This window comes from Pelodiscus sinensis, chromosome 4, assembly GCF_052426305.1.
Source record: "Pelodiscus sinensis isolate ZL-2025 chromosome 4, ASM5242630v1, whole genome shotgun sequence".
NCBI classification, from domain to species: domain Eukaryota; kingdom Metazoa; phylum Chordata; order Testudines; family Trionychidae; genus Pelodiscus; species Pelodiscus sinensis.
In genome coordinates, this window is record NC_143055.1 from 126,380,571 (window position 1) to 126,401,321 (window position 20,751).

The window sequence follows — 20,751 nt, forward strand, 5'->3', positions numbered from 1 at the left end:
GACAATAATACTTCTAATCTCCCCTCTCTGTCTGTCTTGTTCCAGAGCGCTTATAGTCTAAATAGGCAGCAATTGTCTTTCAGTGTGGTTTTTATCCACGGGCCTTATACAATGGGCTCCCAATTATAATAACAGTGACAAAGACTCCCCTATGTTCCTTTTAGGAGAAGCCTTATGTCTTAGTTTAGCTGGTAAAGGAGAGGCCAAGGACATTACATTTTTAAGGGGCGCTGCTGGAATATTATTAGGACAACACTGGTTACTCAGCAATAGGCTAGTCCCAAGCTACTCTGTTTACACAGCAGAACTTCTGTCTTATCTTCTGGAGGATATTTATCTGCTTTTCTTCAATTGTTCACAGCAAGTACCTTTAGGTCTCAGATGTGCCTCTGAATTCTTTGCCTGGATGATTATAGAACCTCTGAAGCACAATCACAAATGTTTCAAAGGGTGCTTCAGTACCCTTAGGAATTATAAGGTCTAACTGAGCAGAAAAAGTGCCAGCTCTCCTGGAAAAAGGAAATATCACAGGTGGGGAACTAACGCAGGGTGGCGTGGTGAAAGCGGGGAACAACTTAGAGGTGTGTGCCCCAAATCCTAACTTCATTTGAGCCTGCCTTGCTTCCATCTATTGAAGGCAACTAAAAGTGTACCAGGTGAATGCAGATTTATTTACTCTATTTCTGATTTAGAGGATGTATCTGCCAATTTCTTGTTTTGTTCATTTTCAGCAGTGGCCGTGCCAAGCGCACCTGCTGGGACACATGGATCTTCTGAGGCACATGATCACCCACATTTGAAATAACTACAGATGTCAAATTTTACTGTGGGGTGATAGTCTTGAAAAGAACAAACAACAAGAAAAAGCTGCTTCCACGGAGGAAGTGGCACAAACTTCTGCCTGCACTTTTTGGCAATGGGGGGTGGGAGGAAAAGGGGTGGTGGCAGAGGGGACATACGCTGCAATTGATAGCACCCCCTTTGATTTCACTGGGGCACCAGATGGGCACGGGAATCCTCCAGCCTGAGTCTGATGTCAAGAGCTTTTTTTCTAGGGCGCAGCATTAAAATGGCAATACACGTGGATGTGCAAAATGGGGCCAAAAGATTCTGATGCGTGTGGAAGATGCTGAACTCACAGGGTGGGGGTGTGGGGGTGTGGGGGGGGGGCTGTGGATATCTTTATCCACATTTGGGCTCAAGGTCCTCCAGCATCTGCTTTCATGGACCACTGTCTGATTTCCAAGGCACTAAGTATAAATGTATCATAAGGTTGCTTCAGTGGATCATCTCTGCATTAAATCACCCCCTTTCCTGTCTGTGTCTTAGAATTTTATTTACTCACTGGCTTGCAGCCCTAACTAAGACAGATTGTAGAACCATGCTTAGTACCATTCAATCAATGCCTTGGGCTAGACCCACCTGGTCCTAGAAAGAACAGATTTGTATATGGCAGCTTCGCTTGCTCTACAACATAAACTGGGTTCTTTTAAAAATAGTGACCACTGGAAGAAAGATTCCTGGAGCCTTGTGTGTTGGCTCAGTACAATGTGCAGGAACTATGTGGGTCATTGTATCTGTGTTGGCCCCTCCAGAAAAACAATGAACATAAGAACAGCCATACTGGGTCAGACCAAAGGTCCTTCTAGCCCAGCATCCTGTCTACCGACAGTGGCCAGCACCAGGTGCCCCAGAGAGGGTGGACCGAAGACAATCATAGAATCATAGGACTGGAAGGGACCTCGAGAGGTCATCGAGTCCAGTTCCCCACCCTCAAGGCAGGACCAAGCTCCGTCTACACCATCCCTGACAGATGTCTATCTAACCTGTTCTTAAATATCTCCAGAGAGGGAGATTCCACCACCTCCCTTGGCAATTTATTCCAATATTTGACCACCCTGACAGTTAGGAATTTTTTCCTAATGTCCAATCTAAACCTCCCCTGCTGCACTTTAAGCCCATTACTCCTTGTCCTGTCCTCAGTAACCAAGAGGAACAAATTTTCTCCTTCCTCCTTGTGACACCCTTTTAGATATTTGAAAACCGCTATCATGTCCCCCCTTAATCTTCTTTTTTCCAAACTTCTTTTTTCCAATGATCAAGCGATTTGTCTCCTGTCATCCCTCTCCAACATCTGATAAACAGAGGCCAAGGACACCATTTTATCCCCTGGCTAATAGCCTTTTATGGACCTAACCTCCATGAAATTATCTAGCTTCTCTTTAAACTCTATTATAGTCCTAGCCTTCACAGCTTCCTCTTGCAAGGAGTTCCACAGGTTGACTACACGCTGCATATAATGGTTGCATAAAATCCAGCTTCTCTTATTGACATGGCTAGTGGAGCTGCTCCCAAGGAACGTGGCATGATTTGGCCCATTTGATGTAGCAAACGCCTGGACTTCTTCTGTAATATGTCTGGCTACCACCAAGATACATTTATGACACAGCTCATTGCTGTCAGGCGCTTTCTTATAAGGGGTGGTGTCGCAAACAATGACAAGGGGGACCGGCTGAGGTGAGAATCACTAAAGCGTCTGTAAATCTGAATCTCACAAAAGCACTTTAAAGTTTGATGGGGTCTGTAGCACCGGTTGCTAAGAGACTATTGGATCAATGGTGAGCCCATTTATAACATCCTACATCATTTATATAACATTTATAGCATCAGGATTTGAGAATTAGGATTGTCTACACATGCAAATTAACCTGGAATAAGGTAACATATAAAGTGAAGGAGGAATTAACTCTTCTGGATTAACACAGGGTGACCATATTTCCCTATACAGGAAACCCTTGTGATTTGTGGAATCATATTCACAATTTCACGTATCCGTGGGTCTCTCCCATCCTTCCATTGCACCCCATTGCCTGGGGGGGCCCTGTTGCCAGGTAGCAGCTACGTTCAGGGACCCCCCCTTCCCTCCCACATACAGACTCACTGTGGCTGCTGGGAGCCGCAGGGAGCTCACCACGACCCCTCTCCCCTGTGCTGAGTTCCTTGCAGCTCCTGTCATCCGTGGGGAGTTCGGGATCCACTCATCCAAGCCTCCGCAGCGAGTTCCCTATAGCTCTTGGCAGCTCCAGTGAGTTCAGGAGCTGTGGGGAGCTCGCTGTGGCTGCTGAGAGCCACCTCCCCCAGTATTTGCAGATTTTGCCATTCACAGAGGTGCCAGGAACACATCCACTATGAATGGCAAGGGTTTACTGTACTGAATACAGGACACCTGGTAAAATTATTCCTATTTAAGCAAGTTCAATGGCAATCAATCAGACTACCTAGTGCAGCCATTCAAATACCTGTCAAATTGACTGAGCCTCTGTTACACAGAGACAGGGTAGCTGGAGTCTATTCATTTGCCTTATCTTTAATGTTTGCACAGGGAGAGGTGACAGACACACACTCCCATACCCCTCTCTCACATGGGGATGGAGGTGATGTTCAACCTGACTCAACTCTCCCTGCCCAGGACTTTCCACCCTCTAGATCTGGCTGGGTCCCCGGGATGGACCCGCCTCTCCCGGAACCTGGCACTGCATCTTCTCAAGGCAACATACGGGGGAGAGGTTAGGGTACACAGGGTCATAGCTCCCTTCCCCTGCTTTCTGTTTACACTAGATTGTGGCCAGCAGCAGCCTTTTGGCACTGTGCAGGAAGGAAGGGGTGGGACCTGCTTCCAGCTGACGTGTGTTGGGGATGGGATGACCTGGCCTGTAGTTTTTCCAGACCGTTGGTGAGCTCAGTGATCCGACCAGTGGCTGGTTCTCTGTTCAGTGCTGAGAGCTAGACACACCCTACCACAGTGGTGGGGAGGGGAGATATGAAAGAGCTGGGGGAGGGGCTGAACAAAACAGGCCCAGCAGGGAGAGGACATGGGAGGAATGTTAAGGGCTGACGGGTGGGCAGCAGAGGTGACACATAATCAGACACCACCTGCCTGCACTCACCAGCCCCTGCAGCAAGCAGGTAGTGCTGGCTGGAAACAGGTTTTGTGTGTGTGTGTGTGTGTGTGTGTGGAGGGAGGGGAGGTAGAGTGAGGAGAGCCTGCTGGCACACAGCAGGGAGTGCACTGACGGACCAGCAGGGGTCAGCAGTGGGACCCGGACCCACCAGTACTGATGGGAGGGAAGAGAGAGAAAACAGCGGACAATTTGCCCATTTTAAAATAAAAGTAGGGACACCAGCAGGAGGGCTTAAATTTGAGACTGGCCCTTTAAAAAAGGGACCTCTGGTCACCCTATCTGTGGATTCTCTTAGACGTGGACTAAACTAATTCAGAATCAGGCAACCATTCCAAAAGAAGAGCATCCACATCAGGTGTGAATCAGGAATAAGTACTCTGGCATAACCCCCGATGTAGACAAGTCCTAAACAACACGAAGGGTGCATCTACACTGCACCATAGCTTGAAATAAGATGTGCAATTTGAGTTACGCAAATTACGTATCTTATGTCGATTGTATTTCAAAATAGCTGATTTCATACTTTGAGGCTGTCTATACAGCACCAAATTTCAAAATAACCTGCTATTCCAAAATGTCCCTTACTGCTCATAGAATGAGGTTTACAGGGACATTGGAATAGCGAGCCCGTTATATTTCGAAATAACGGGCTTGCTGTGAAGACACAGGATAGCTATTTCAGGATATTCCGGTATCCTGAAATAGCATTGCAGCGGAGACATAGCCTAAGAGGCAGATCCAAATCCCATTGGACTCATCACAAGTCTTTCAATGGATGTTAGATCAGGTTGTAAAAATTCTAGCCACATTTGGTAAAACCACGGCCACTGAAACAAAAAATCGATTGTTGTTATTAAGTTATAAAACTGAACCGTGGGTGAAATTCAGCTCCGTGCAAAAGGCAAACACAAGCCCTACACACCATGTAAATCCCACTAAGCCAGACTGAGAGTTTAAGTGGGATGCAAGTGGTGCATGGGCTGTGTTGGCTCTAACCTTGTTGGGATCTGTGTGTTTTATATATATTCTTGAACTCTGCAGTGTCAATGAAAAGAGTGCTCTCAAATTGCATCAGCAGCAGTCTTTGTCTAGTATTTATTACAAAGCTTTAACTTATTTGTAGTTATTTTATAGCTGTAATGCCGCGGTGACTGCACACCGGAAGCAGGTTGCCCAGCTGACATCTGAAACAAAATTAAGAGTCATACGAAGAGAGGAGATTGCCACAGCTCTGGCGTAATTAGGACTCATCGTAATCCTATATAGGAAATTGGCACATCTGCTTTTCAGGCTGTTGATCCAACTGTGTTGCTGAATATGCGCACTGGCAAGGGGAGTTCGGCTGCATCTTGCTGTGTTCTGCAAAGCTGTCTGTGCATAAATATTTACATAATTGCCTCCAAACATCGGGGGAAGCAGTTGTTTTTAACACTTTTCCTTCCAGGTGCAATTTTCTCTTTCCTTCTCTGATCCTGAGAGGGAAGTGTTCACTTTGTTACAGCATGTCTCATTCTCAAACAGGTAAAACAAATACTAGTAAATATTTAACCGGTCTAATCAAAAAGTAGAGCCAAGGTTCACTTTTCAGTCTTTTTTTGGTAACAACAACATGGGCCCGATCCTTTTCCTGTTGTGTCAATGGCAAAACCACCAGTGAATTCAGTGGATGTAAAATCAAGGGACTGCTTTGTATTTGAGCCCACCTCTGTTTCCTCTTTCAGATCCCTCTCACCTGATTTCAGGATTGTATTGCTTTTTTAATGGAATAATGTATTCCGCTTGAAATGGTGAGTTAATGTCTATTGACCAAGGTTTTCCACATGGTGTAGCCAGCTATCTGCTGGGGAAGTCAGAAATGGTCATCATAACAATATTGTTGCAATTAACATTGGTTTACAGCTGGATTATCCCTTCACAATCTGCCTTGGGTCAAAGTGGTCCCAGGAGCAGCAGACCAGGGAGTGATTAATTCTCTCAGAGTCACAGGTCCCTGGTTCTCCCAGGCCTGGTCTACACTAAGACCTTAGTCCGAAATTAGCCCCCCAAGGTCAATTTTCTAAGTGATGCACCCACACTACTACTTCTGGGGCTGCGGAATTCAAACATTGTACTCCTGCTTTTCACGAGGAGTAACGCTAGTTCCAAACTTGGAAGTCCAAAATAACGTTAGTGTAGACACTTTGGTGCCACTAATTTGAACTAATTGGCCTCCGGGAGCTTCCTACAGCTCCCTGGAGTGCTCCCTGCGGCTCTTTTTGAGTCTTTTTGAGGCAGGCTCCATAAATGTACTCCCTCAGACTACAATTGATTCTTCCCCATAGTGAGGACACAGAACGCTGAATTTGTAAAACCGGGTGTCCCAGAAGTCAAACTTAGTAAATTGGAAATAATCACCTGGTGTAGACATGGTTCCAGTGGGCACAAGTCAGGAGCAAGTTACTTCCTGCTCTGTGCTAGCCAACACTGGTGTCGACACCATGGCTGTTTCCTGTCTCTGCCCAACCATTCCCATCTCACCTGAGCAGAGTAGAGAGTAACAGCCCCATTGAAATGACTTTCCCTCATCCTGCGAGCCATGACCTGCAATGAAGGTAGACCATGTAGGAAAACAGGCTGCCCCAGTGCTGGAGGTGGCTCTAGCATTAGGAAGGCAGGGAAAGGGATGCCTGGAAGGTAGCTAAGTAGTTTGGTTCCGGAGTGGCCTAGAGCAGTGTTTCTCAATCTTTTTTTATCAAGTACCCCTTTTTCAAAAAACAATTTTAAGTACTCCCAGTACTTACAGTTTTCAGACACACAATTTTTTTTTCTACCATTGCAACACATTTGTTTAAACAACTTAATCGTAGCCGGGTGTAAAAAGTACGAAAATAATAAAGTGCTGTAAAACTTAAAACAAAAATTCAGTTGTCTCCAAATTTCAGTGGTGTTGACGTACCCCTCAGACTTCTCTCAAGTACCCCAAGGGTACTCGTACCACTGGTTGAGAAACACTGGCCTGGGGGATAGGGCAGTCTTCCTTCTTATGCTTTTGTATGATCTAGTAAGTACAAACCATAATGTGGCCATTTCCAGTTATGACCATTAGTGGTCTCATATATATATATATATATATATATAGGATAATATAACTGCCTCGCACAATCTCAGCGTGCTCAAAATGTTCAAATTTGCCAGGCCTCTGTTCAGGTGATTTCAGAAACTTCTCTAGTTCTCCAAAATGCTATTTATATTTCCATTTTCTTGCACATTATATCTTGTTTTGAGTGAAGATCTTCTGCCTCCTAGTTTCGGAGAGTAGCCCAGACTGCAATACACAGAGGCACAATTGTAATAATTCCTGAAATGAATGATTATGCAGGAACTTTGAGTTTGCATAAGTGTTTAGCTTTGTTGAGACAGATAGGTTCCATCTGAATGAGACGTGTAACGTGCACAAACAATTCTTTTGAAGTTCCTGTATTGCTTAACTCTACCCTCGTTATTTTTGTCTGGTGAAGAATAGCCTTAGGCAACATCCATAACTGAAAAAACAAAAGATTTCTAATCATCCTGTCTGCTATTACACTTTTATAACTTGTGTCACTTACTTAGTTTCTGTTCTCTCAGGATATGAGACTCTGACTTCAATCATCATGATTCATATCCTGTGATGGGAGAAGAGGGGTATTGAAAACAGGTTCTTCATTCCTTTCTGGCCGCTAACGGGGTACTGTAAGTGGTAGAACTGATTCCTAGTTGTTATTGCTGAGGGTAGCATAGAGCTGCTGGAACAGATCTCCAATACTCACTCCACACACCATGCAGCTTCTGTGTCCAGAGAAATGAGTGTGTGTGTAGCTCTGGTTATATTTGCTTGTTAGTGCTGAAGCTCAGCGTGAGTTAGAGCCGCCCTAAGGCTCCTCTAAGTTACATCAAGGGCTGAGCAGACCCCAGGAAATCCCAGAATGTGGGAAGAACCAAAAGTGTTGGAAAGCCCCCCGCATCTCAGCATATTCCCATGCCAAACAGGGCTTAGGAAGAATGGAGAATCTGGCCCTTGTGCATGTAGTTGATTACAATTATGCTTTCATTCATAAATCAAATTTCTTTAAGAAAAAGCTTGACTCTTAAATATCCTATAGAGAGTGAGTTGTTTTGTTGTTTACAGTCATCTTGGAAAACAAACTGCAACCGACCAACCTTACAACATCTTGGCCAGCTTATATTCTATAAGGAAACCAGCAAAAAATTGTTTCACACACACTTGATTTGGATGACCATGTTAAACTCCCCTCTGTTGAGCAAACTTAGTAGCTGTGAAAAGGGGGTGTCTTGCATTGTTAAATAGTGTCCTACTGAGCCATTTCAGGAGTTACGTTGCAAGTATCTGAGGGTATGTCTACACTGCATCCCTAGTTCGAACTAGGGATGCAAATGGAGACAATCGAACTAGTTAATGAAGCGGGGATTTAAATAGCCCGCGCTCCATTAACATGATCTCGCCGGCGCGCTAGTTCGAATCACAGCTGATTCGAACCAGGAAGTACGCGCCGGCGAGATCATGTTAATGGAGAGCGGGATATTTAAATCCCCGCTTCATTAACTAGTTCGATTGTCTCCATTTGCATCCCTAGTTCGAACTAGGGATGCAGTGTAGACATACCCTAAGAGTGGTCCTGGGTTAGGTTTGGGACACCTGAATGCAATCAGGATGTCAAAACATCTCTAATATTAGGAGCGAATATTTCTCTCCAGTTGCTTTAGTTTGGGGGTATGCCCACTTTAGTCTCTCAAAGGATGCTGTTTGTCCAAAGGCCTGGCCAGTTATCACTGCTCATCCCCTTTGGGCCAAAAGGAAGGTAGATGTTGGATGTGGGCCTGTAGAATCAAAATTAGGTAAACAGATTGTGGTGGTACTAGGTCCTAATGGGGAAAGGTGTGGGTGGGCGAGTGGTGGGGGGGGGGGGGGAGGGTAATCTACGCTGTTGAATATTGAGCAAAGAGAAAAGAGATTTGAAACTGCGTTATTTGCCACTTCCCATGAAGTAAATTTTAATGCTGATGTTATGGTTGTTTATGCATTAATCTTACGTCTGAGAGCTTTTGCTTCTGCTGCTGTTAGGTTATCTTTTTAATGCCATTTTTGAATGCCCCATTTTAAATGAACATTGGTTTCTCTGTTCTGCCAGATCCAAACAACATCCGTTGCATGCTGTAATAAAGATCTGTTATGAATACTTCTTTGTTAGCTTATTCATTTACCATAGGCAAAATGTGATTCCTTTGTACTGAAGTAAAATGATACCTGATCATTTCTTTCTTCATTCAGAAATTAAATTAATGTTTAAATCCATTAAACACATGCTTAACTTTAAGCATTTGAGCAGCTTCATTGCTTTCAATGGAGCTACTCAAGTGCTTATAGTTAGGCATGTGCTTAAATGTCTTGCTGAACCATGGCCATACTCTATACAGTGTACATTGGCCATGATTAAATACAGATGTTCAAATCTGCTAGCTAACAAATATACTTTTTCCAAACTAGGAAATGGAATTGTAGCATCATTAATGAGACTGCTAGTGGGGGAAAGAGAGAGAAATCACTTATTCCAGGAGTTCAGTTGTCTGGTCTATAAGTAAGGGAGCCATCGTTTTAAGCGACATTGCAGGAGAGAAGTAGTTCACAGAGTTAATCAAGTCTTGCTAAAACAACAATGAATCCTGTCGATCTTCTTCCAGAATTAAAAAAAACCCCACAATATTTTGCAGATCTGAAAAATTTCAGTTAACATTATTTTTAATTTTCCTACACCTCTGTGGTGACAAGTTGTTCATAAGGGTGAGGGGGAGAAATAAGCAGAGAGTTAAAATACAGTGAAATCTTCTGATATTTCCAGACTGATATGAAACAGGAAGCAGCAGATGTTCTCACAAGAGATATGGGGTAAAATCCTGCCCATATTTACACCAGGGAGTTTGGCCAGGCTTTCACCCATAAGGCTTAAATACTGGAAAAAGGATTTGGTAAACTTTTGGATTATCTGCGTGGAACTTCCAAACTCTTTGAGTTTCACCCTTTGCTAACCACAAGTGGAAATCAGACTGGCGGTTTGGTAGTCTCTTGCTAGTCCCATATAACCTGTGTCCCTCTGTGGTTCCATTCAAGATTACTATGGCTGGGGTGTCGTAGGTCAAAAGTCAAGACTGAGAAGAAGAGGGTACTCAGCAGATTCCCCCAGTACTGTTTGTCTTTCAATGTCACCCACAGAATTTCTTTAAAAAATTAAGCTTTTCTTTTTGCCTATAAGGAACAAAGGGAAGAATGACATTTTAAGATGCTTCATTAAATCATAGTAATTTCAGATTAAATCCCTACTGCTTAACAGCATGGGGCCTGACTCAGAAAAGATGTGTAAGGAGGTGTAAGCTGGAACCTCATACACTAATTAAAGTTCTTTTACACTCAGTCTCCTTTAGATTAATTTGCAATCCTTCTGCTGAGGATTACATGTTGAGGAACAGGAAGAAAGTGTGTGTGTTTATGACAGTTATTTATTTGTTCACCCTTGAAGACATAATGGATATCAGGGCTCCATTGCGATAGGTTCTCAGCAAAGAGTAAGAGAAAGTCCCTATTCCAAAGAGCTTACATTTGCAACAGACAAGGGGGGCTAGGGGAAGAAAGGAAGTATTATTATCTCCATTTTACAGATCTGGAGACTGTGTGAAGTTCATGGCAGAAGTGAGTCCTGAGTTCCAGCTGAATGCCTTAACCATCTTCCATATTCACTTTAACTTGCACCTTTGTTGGGCACCTGGGCTTGTAAGTTGCGCAACTGGAGTCTCCTTGCGTCGTCAGTTAACTGGGTTCAGATAGCTGTAAGGAAGATTACTTTACATCACCTTTTGCATCACTCCTGAATTTGGCCCCACAAGCGTATTTATTCTGATGACTGTGTATAAAAAGCCCAGTGAGGCCAGCAAAATGTATTTCAATTGCACTGAATGGCATGGTCTTCAAAGAGCTGCATTTATCTAACTTAGAAAGGACAAATATGTTTTTAAACTTCTAGGTGGGGGTGGGGAATTGTTTAATAAATTCTGGGAATTACAATTCTGGTCATTGTGTGGTCTGTAAAAGGAACCAAAGGGACATCCCTGTATTTTTCTCATATACAAAAGAAACAGCCATATGATTTTCTTATGACCATAAGCGCTCATCTTTGTATCATCTAACCACTTCAACAAATCTTGTTTGACTCATCTGCCACTTCAGCAAAAGTAGGAGCAAAAAAGAATTCACACACTGGAAAAAAATAACATGGGGATATAAATGTTTACTTAGCAGGCAAGGTCATTATAGCAGTGTGGATAGTCAAATGCATTTGGAATAAGATTTCCTGACAGACAGGATAATATGACAGGGATACCACAGGTCAAAGCAAAATTCCTAGGATTCCCAGCTGGGTTCTTTATTACTGAACACTGATTTTTTTTTCAGCATTATTTTGATGATAATACATGACACTCATTCTCTGGACATTAAATGCTAGTTCATAATGCAGCAGGAAAGATAAAGGCCTGTCTCGGCATTTTGTAAACGTAATTGTTTATAAATTGTCTGTTCGTCTCTACAACTTGTCTTAGTTTTGATGGTCATTTGATAAAGCACAGGCTAGTCCTTCCTTAATCTTTTTAAATTTTCTTGTGTGTGCATATGGGAGGTGAACAATACGGTAATTTGCTCTTTGTCTTGCTAGATCAAAAGCACTATAAGCTTTATGGGATGGATCCTGAGGGAGGAGACTCAAGGGGAGGAAATTTCCATAAGATCGTCTTCACATGGTGCTGCCTCTTACTGCTCCATAGGACAGAGGTTTACCATCCTCTGTGCAACAGGCTGCAATGTCCGGTTCTGCAATCCGTGCGGATCCTGCAACAGCCACACAAATTCTGAGGGATTAGCCGTAAGCTATGTCTGTCTCCATGCCAAGCCTGAATTCCAGTGGTCCTTCCCCATCCTACTCCATGGGAACATGGCTCCACAGGGCAGGGCTGGATTAAGGCATGGGCTAGCCAGGCAGCTGCCCGGGGCGCCAACCTATGGGGGGTGCCTGATGGATCCTGGATCGCAGGCTGCAGCAGCTCCCAGCGGCCACCCTTCAGCATCCGCCCGGGGTGGGAGCTGCATTAACCCCTGCAGTGCTGGTCAACAGCTCCCTTCCCCCCGCGATTGCGGGGCCCTGCACAGCCAGGATCGCCCCCCACCCCCGGGTGGCCCCGGGCTGTGCACCAGCGGCGGTAGCCGGGCTGGGCCGGGCTGGGTGCGTACATCCTGATGCTGCCAGCTTCATGTACCCTTACCCCCGTGCCAGGCAGGGCTGCGCATGCGCCCTCTCCCATGTGCCGGCGCGGGGGCGGGGCTGCTCATGTGCCCTCCCCCAACCCAGGGCACAATTAAACTGTCTCCCTGGGGTGCTGGAATGGCTCGGTCCGGCCCTGCCACAGGGTGTGCTAACATTTCTGTGGAGTTTCTATGAGACCCTGTGTGTTGTGTACATTCCCCTGACCTTCTGTGCTGCCCCATTGGCTGCATATGGAAGAGCCTTTGAGGGTCTAGCTGCTATGGCGAAGACAGACCAACTTGGGGTAAGGTCATTCCTTCCCCTGGGGTCACTGTTAGGCCGATTATCACTAGCTCTTTTTTTTTTTAATGAACTTGGGCTCTGATAGATTGCTGAGTGGCTGTTGGACCAAATGCTGAAGTAGGTGGGAGTGGTGCATGTTTATGAGAAGAGAGTATTGTGATAGGCTCTATTCTATAACACACATGCAACCCAAACTCCTTTTAAGTCCATGGCAGTTAAGGGTACATGAGTATGGCAGGACTGGGCCTGATGTAGAAATATATGTTTTTATGTTATGGGTAGTTAAAGCTGTTTTTCATTATTCTATTTAATTCCTGTCAGATACAGACACTTTGCTCTGTATTGTTGCACTTGTGGTCTCTGTCTGTCTGTCTCTTACACACACACACACACACACACACACACACACACGCATCTCATAATGCTGGTCTCTGTCTCTGTCTCTGTCTCTCTCACACACACACACACTTTATAATACTGGTATATATTTTTCCCTCATGGTAATAGGGCTAGTTTTGATATTGCCCTATGGTATATAATGACATACAAGGAATGGTGACAATAACCTGCGAGACTGAAGTTGCTCTTTTCATAAGAAATAGTATTTGTTAAAATGGCTGTCGTTCATCTTTTCTCTTTTCCTTGATGCCATTGTATTTGTTTGATCTCACAAGCGTGGAATTGTGTTGAGATCTCCAACAGGAACACAGTTTAAAATTCTGTGTGAAGTCCCACTGTTTTGACTATCAGTTCAGTGGGGGAAACCGTTGTGATAGAAGTGCCAAGGAACTGATGGATATTAAAGACATTCACTTCACTAGCTTATGGTTGGTGTAATGCATTTTGTGCATTACCGTGTATGAACAAGAAAAAGTGTTAATTAAAGATTAGAGATTCAATGAAGATAGAAATATCACTCGATAATCCAGTGTAGTTGTCTCAGATAACTCACAGTGACATTTATCTAAAGGCTCATACTGTCTGGATTCTTTTGAGTTTTATCTTGGTGCTTATGTATACAATACAACGGAGGTCCCATTGTGCAAGCTTGCGGCAGGCAGGCCTTTCGTAATCGCCGCAGCACTTTAATTTCTAGACTCGTGCGAGAGAAGTGTAAAAGATCAGTTTCTCCTTTGAACGTACTTCAGGATTACAAGCAATATGCGATTGTTCTTGAATCACAGAGCCCTCGTGTTTCTCAGGCTAGGGCGAATGTTGGTTTATCTGATGGGTGGCACCATGATCCAGCAGCTAGGACATTGGCCTGGCTGTCAGATCTGGGGTGATTGTACGCTGTGTCTGTCACAGCACAGCATGCGCCCAGATCAATCCAGATGGAGTCAGGGCAAAGATGGCTTTAAGTTACATTTTTGGCTTTGGCATTTTGAGCGGGGCTTGTGAAGTATCTGATGTGATAGGAAAGGCCCTGTGGTGTGAGCCTTCCTTCCTAGCCAGCCGCGAGGTTCCTGTGATGGGTTGGGTCACAGATCCTTGAGACTGTCACCTGGTGGGCTTGTCATACCACTGAGCCTGCCTACCTGCTCTCTGGGGTGCTCCACTTGCTGAGCCAGAACCTCTGGTGTCCCCCAGGCATAGAGTTTGGGTTACAGCCGGGGGGGCTGACAGCTTCCATGGAACCCTGGGCAAGATGGGGCAGGGAATGGGAGAAAGAGGGCTGGCTCTGTGCCCCCAGAAGGGTCAGGTTGTGGGGCGGAAGAGGCAGGGCTAGGAGCAGCCAGCCCTCAGTGCTGTCCTCAGAGCTGTGCAGAGCACAAGTCACGGTGCTCTGAGAACAGCCCTGCTCTGGGAAGGTTCATTCACAGGGACTTGACATACCACCGGATGCACAGCCCCAGTGGGATCCAAACCCCCAGATAAATCCATCTTTCTTCATACTAAAGTTTTACACAGCGTAAGCTCATAAAGTTCACCCCCTTTATTGGTTAAAGAGAAAGATGCACTGCTGTTGGTCTTCCCAGGTAGCAATTATTTACACTGGGTTTGATAATGAACAAAAGTGATTTTAATAAATAAAAAAGTAGGATTTAAGTGGTTGCAAGTGATTACAGACAGATCAAAGTAAGTTACTAAGCAAAATAAAACAAACCATGCCAGCCAAGCCTAATACACTAAGGGTATGTCTAGACTTCATGCCTCTGCTTACCGAGGCTTGTATTTAGACATACCGACATCGTCCATTAGAATAAAAATGGCTGCCACATTGTGCCAGCTCAGTTGTTTGTTGGCATGAAGCGGCAGTCAAGACGGGGATTGGTCGGCAAGGAAAGCCTTTGCCAACCAACCCCTTATGCCTCGTGCAACAAACAGCTGAGCTGGCACAATGTGGCGGCCATTTTTATTCTAATGAAGCAGGGGATATTTAAATCACCGCTTCATTGACTATGTCAGTATGACTAATTTACATGCCTCAGTCGCATGTAGTCTAGACATATCCTAAGAGATCCGCGTAACTCGGGGACTGCCTGTATAACAAAGGAATACAATGAAGAAAGTAAACAAATGATAAACTAACAAATCAGATATTAGAACAGAAGATAGGGGTGAGGGCCAAGGAAGAGATAAGGAAGAAGGAAATAGCTTATTGTAAGTCAGTAAGGGTATGTCTACACTAGCTCGTTAGTTCGAGCTAGGTAGGCAAATGAGGGCAACCGGAGTTGCAAATGAAGCCCGGGATTTAAATATCCCAGGCTTCATTTGCATCTTCCCGGGCGCCGCCATTTTTAAATCCCCCTTAGTCCGAACTCCCTACCCACGGCTACACGCGGCACGGAATAGGCAGTTCGAATTAGGATCTCTAATTCGAACTACCAGTACTCCTTGTGGAACGAGCACGGAGTTCGGACTAAGGGGGATTTAAAAATGGCAGCGCCCGGGAAGATGCAAATGAAGCCCGGGATATTTAAATCCCGGGCTTCATTTGCAACTCCGGTTGCCCTCATTTGCCTACCTAGCTCGAACTAACGAGCTAGTGTAGACATACCTTAAGTGGCTAATCTGGAGTTACTACGACTATCAATAGGTGGGGAGGCTGTCTTTGTAATGTGTAAGATAATTAGCATATTTATTAAGGCCCAGTCGCAACGTATCAAATTTAAGCAGGAATAAAAGTTCTGAAGTCTCTCTCTGTAATCTGGTGTTAAAGTCTCTTTGGAATAAGACCACATTGTCAGGTCTTTAAGGGAATGGCCAGTTAGATTAAAATGTTGACTAACATGGCTACCTCTCTTACAAATAGAATATACACATTCGGGGTATTGCAAACTCTCCAAGGATAGGTCACATGCCTCTATTTTCATAAACCAGTTTGCATGACCAATTTGCATAAATTCATAGTTGAGTTATTCATATTTAAAACACATTTCCATAACCCAGTTTCTATAGCCCTTGTATGACGGGTCTGTGGCGGAGGGAAGAATCTCTATCCTGTGCTCTGCTTCAGTTTATCTATCTGTAAAATGAGCATAACAATACTTATCATTCTTTGTAAAGTACTTTGAGATCTACAGCTGAAAAGTGCCATATAAGAGCCAGCTACTGGTAAGTGGTAAATTATGGGTTAAAATATGCCATCTTTTAGACCTCCATAGTCCCACTGAAGGCAATTTTGTTTCAAAGTGTTTAAATGGAGCCAGAATTACTGCAAATGGTACTTAAAAAAAGAGAATCTTCTAAGTTTTAAAGGATGGAAAGTATAACACACCGGGAAAAGGTACATGTGAAGATTGATTGCAATGGGAGAAATTAGGTGTGATTACTAATTTTGGACTAGTAATTGTAGTTTAGAGACAAATGAAAGCCTCCTGAAAATCCACCTGGAACAAATATAATGGAAATGGATACACAGTAGCCAGGCTTAGAAACCAAAGCATGAAAAATAATTTAAATGTAAAAAGATTTTAGAACCTTATGAAAAAATGGAACTTTTAGATTGCCAATAATGTCATATGTAAATTCATACTTCCCAGTATGTCAAATATTCCATACAAATTCAATTTCAGAATAGCCATAAGGCACTACAGACTACTGTTCATCAAAGATAGAGGTTTATTCACAATAACTTATTTGACAGTAGTTGGAAACAAAATTAGTCTGGTAAATTGCTCACAAATAACATCTGACATTCTACAGCAGGCCATTCTTTTCAGAGCAATTGTCAGGCGGTTAAAGTCACTGGGCTTTGGTCTTCCATCATGTATTACCACTGAAGTGTACTATATTCCTCTAGAGCTGTACTATTTGATCTTATTGACTGAATATGAAATTTAAACTGAAGGCAGGATTTTGGTCAGTTTATTTGGTTGGCACAAATGTGATATTAGAAGTATTATAGTGACCACGTTTTGTTGGGAAACCATAATTTGATATATTTTAAGAGGTAATGCATTTTAGGCCTCATCCAAGGTCCATTGAGGTAAATGGGTTTGGGATCAGCCCCTTTAAGCAAACACCAGAGAGACACTAGATTTAATGTAGTAAACCAGTACAACTTCATTGATGTCAGCAGCATTGCATCTATATGTCCCATGGTTAAACTTATTCTCCTTCCTCCATTAACACAAGTCAGTTAAGATGCTGTTGAAATGAATTTGGAGACGCATTAAGGCATTGTTGCTCCCGAGAGAATGAAATCGGTAATTTTGACGTTAGAGGTCATAAGGCTGAATCTCACAAAAATGAAACAAAGCAGTTGTGGTTCTTTGGCAATGCCTTTGATTCACACAATACTACTTGTGATTTCTGTCGCATGGACAGTTTTCTATCCAGTGACTCTTGTTACCACAAGATAACATTCTTGTGGTATAACATGACACTGTTTACAGTTCCTTGGTGAATCTTTCAGCTGATGATCAAACGGAATGTTTGTTCCACATTTAGCCATCCATGGTCCCTCTCCAGTATCTTATCATCTTTTGGTGGTTACAGTTGCAGAATGAAGGCAACTGTTTCCATGGACTCTAGCTAACTTGTAGATGGGACAGTAGTAATAGTAGAAGTGCGTGTATCCAAAATTTATAAGTCACCTGTGATTTAGAGATTTATGGATTAAAGTGATCAGATTTTGGTTGAATCATGATTTTCAGGATGTGCTGAACACTCACCTTGTTAGGATGCCTTAAGTTGGGGATCCGGATATAGAGACACTAATCTGTAATAAACTGGCATTCCAGTTTTGCAGTGGTAAAATCTGATCAGTCAACAGGTAGCATACACATGTGCTCTGATACATTATTTTAAGTTGGGAGTCGTCTTGCTGAAGTGGCTTAGATCTGATGCTACCAGCACAATGTCTCATCCATGAATGTAAAAGACGATGGTCTCTGGGACCAAATTTCTACCCTGCTAAAAAGCGACACTGTTATAAAATTCCCTGAAAAAATAAGGTTTTCTTTTAAGTAGCAGTTTCATAATTAGCACAGGCTTAAGTATTTCTAAAATATAACCAGGGTTGTCCTTTCTTGTAATATTAGCATGTGTCTTATGATGTTCTCTCTCGGAGCCATGATAGTATGGGAGACTCTCACTGTTCATTTTTGAAAACTAAGTTCCCTAGTCTCAGGGTAGCAGTGAGGAACTTGAATGTGAACCCTAAAGTCTCACAGAAGTCAAAAATAAAAGAAAATCGGGTTAAAAAAACCTCCATGATTTTTGAATGCTCGGGCCTGTCATACCCTGTAACTCCTCTGGGGCTGTGTTTAAAATGTATGTCGAGAGTGGGCAGAGCTTCGTTGTTATAATAGAAATAAAACGGAATAAATAAATACCCAACTGTTGCACGCTTGCTTGAAATTGCACTGAGTGGAATGAAACCCCCCCAATCCTTTCCCTGCAGTGCCACTTCCAAAGAGCAGCTCCCATCGGAGTTAAGCTTTTGGGGGTAGGTCTTGCAAAGTGCTGATCCTGCCAGCTCCCTTGCTTCAGTTTGAACACTGGGATCAGGGCCACAGGACTCCATGCAGGATGGAGCCCTTGGGGGGGGGGGGAGGGGAATGACTTTTGGCAGGCTTCTGACACAAATCTCCAGAACAAGCATCCCCCCACCCCTGAAATCCGGGCTCTGGTCCTGGAGCAGTTCCCTTGCCAGTGCATGTGTGTGTGCGCGACTCGCGCCCTGTCCCCACCCCTCGCGCACTCCGGGGGGGGGGGGGGCTGGGGCTTTCCCTCCCCCGGGCCGAGCGGAACCCACGCGCCTCGCTCGCATCCTGCGCCCTCAAAAGGCCGCGGCGGGGGCCCAGCCAGCGAAAAGTTTTTGCAGCGGGGAGGCGCCTGGCGCGGGCTCCGGGGCGCCATTGCCTAGCGGGAGCGGCGGGGGCAGCGCCCGGGAGGGCGGAGCGGAGCGCGCCGCTGGGCCGGGGCCAGCGGGACCGGGACCCGCCGCGAGTCGGCTGCAGCCTCCGCCCTTTGTCCTGCGCGCTGCCCGCGGCGCCGGCCCCAGCGGCTCCCCGGCCCCGCGCTGCGCTCAGGAGCCCCCGAGGGGACGGGATGGGGCCCCGCCGGGCGGCCCCGCGCCTGCTCTGCCTGCTGCTGCTGCAGCTCCTGCCGCCGCCGGCCGCCCGAGCCCAGGACGAGCCCTCCTGCCACGGAGCCTTCGACCTGTACTTCGTGCTGGACAAGTGAGTGGGGCCCGTGGGGCGGAGGGGAGGGGGCGTGTGTGTCTGCGTGGGGTGTGTGTGTGTGTCTGCGTGTGTGTGTGTGTGTGTCTGCGTGGGGGGTGTGTGTGTGTGTGTGTGTGTGCCTGCGTGGGGTGTGTGTGTGTGTGTGTGTGTGTGTGCCTGCGTGGGGGGTGTGTGTGTGTGTGTGTGTGTGTGTGCCTGCGTGGGGGGTGTGTGTGTGTGTGTGTGTGTGTGTGCCTGCGTGGGGGGTGTGTGTGTGTGTGTGTGTGTGTGTGCCTGCGTGGGGGGTGTGTGTGTGTGTGTGTGTGTGTGTGCCTGCGTGGGGGGTGTGTGTGTGTGTGTGTGTGTGTGTGTGTGCCTGCGTGGGGTGTGTGTGTGTGTGTGTGTGTGTGTGTGTCTGCGTGGGGGGGGGTGTGTGTGTGTGTGTGTGTGTGTGCCTGCGTGGGGGGTGTGTGTGTGTGTGTGTGTGTGTGTCTGCCTGCGTGGGGGGTGTGTGTGTGTGTGTGTGTGTGTGTCTGCCTGCGTGGGGGGTGTGTGTGCCTGCGTGGGGGGTGTGTGTGTGTGTGCCTGCGTGGGGGGTGTGTGTGTGTGTGCCTGTCTCTTTAAGTGGGGGTGTAGGTGGGGTGTTGTGTCTTTCTGAGTGGGGTGTAGGTAAGTGGGTTGCGTGTATCTCTTCGCGTGGGGTGTGTGTCTCCGCGTGGAGTGTAGGTGTGTGTGTGTCTCCATGTCTCTTTATGTGAGGGTGTCAGTGTGGTATGTCTTTCTGCATGAGTGTGTTTGCGTGGGGTGTAGGTAAGTGGGTTGCGTGTATCTCTTCGCGTGGGGTGTGTGTCTCCGCGTGGAGTGTAGGTGTGTGTGTGTGTGTCTCTTTATGTGAGGATGTGGTGTGTCTTTCTGCGTGAGTGTCTCTGCGTGGGGGGTAGGTAAGTGGGTTGTGTGTGTCGGCGTGTATCTCTTCTTGTGGGGTGTGTGTCTCTGCGTGGGGTGTAGGTTGTGTGTGTGTCTCCATGTCTCTTTATGTGAGGGTGTCAGTGTGGTATGTCTTTCTGCATGAGTGTGTTTGCGTGGGGTGTAGGTAAGTGGTTTGCGTGTGTCTCTGGGTGGGTCTCTCTGCGTGGCGTGAAGGTGGGGTGTGTGTCTCTCTGCCTTCGGTGTAGGTGAGGGGGCTGTGTGTGTTTCTGCATGGGGTGTAGGTGAGGCCTCCTCTGTGACAGCTTGTATAGTGGGAGTGCTGAGAGTCATTGAACCATCTGTCAATCTGTATATGATGAAACCACTTCAAGTCAAGAGATGGTGCTATGCCCCTGTCCCACTAGTTCCAGCACCTGCCAGTCTGGAGGTGAGGGGGGCCATGTGTAGTGTCTCTGCATGGGGGTGTAGGTAAGGGGGCTGTGTGTGTATCTCTGTGTGGGTGTTTGTAGGTGAGGGCTCTAGAACAACTTGTAGAGTGGAGCTGTTAAGAACCATTGCCCAATCTATGAAACCCTGTGTATGATGAAACCACTTCAAGTCAGAGAATGCTGCCATGTC

General features: G+C 45.6%; 1 protein-coding gene across 2 annotated transcripts in view; it reads left to right on the forward strand.

Moving 5' to 3' along the window:
* The first annotated feature begins 18,958 nt into the window (after positions 1-18,958).
* The window catches only part of ANTXR2 (ANTXR cell adhesion molecule 2), a 192,117-nt gene continuing 190,324 nt past the window's right edge, over positions 18,959-20,751 (forward strand). Inside the window, exon 1 of one of the 2 annotated variants that reach the window (XM_089778120.1) lies at positions 18,959-19,221. In XM_089778120.1, the coding sequence (XP_089634246.1) occupies positions 19,091-19,221 (131 nt within the window). In that variant the 5' untranslated portion in view covers positions 18,959-19,090. The remainder of the gene's footprint in view (positions 19,222-20,751) is intronic. The other variant, XM_075929467.2, reaches the window with a different exon arrangement.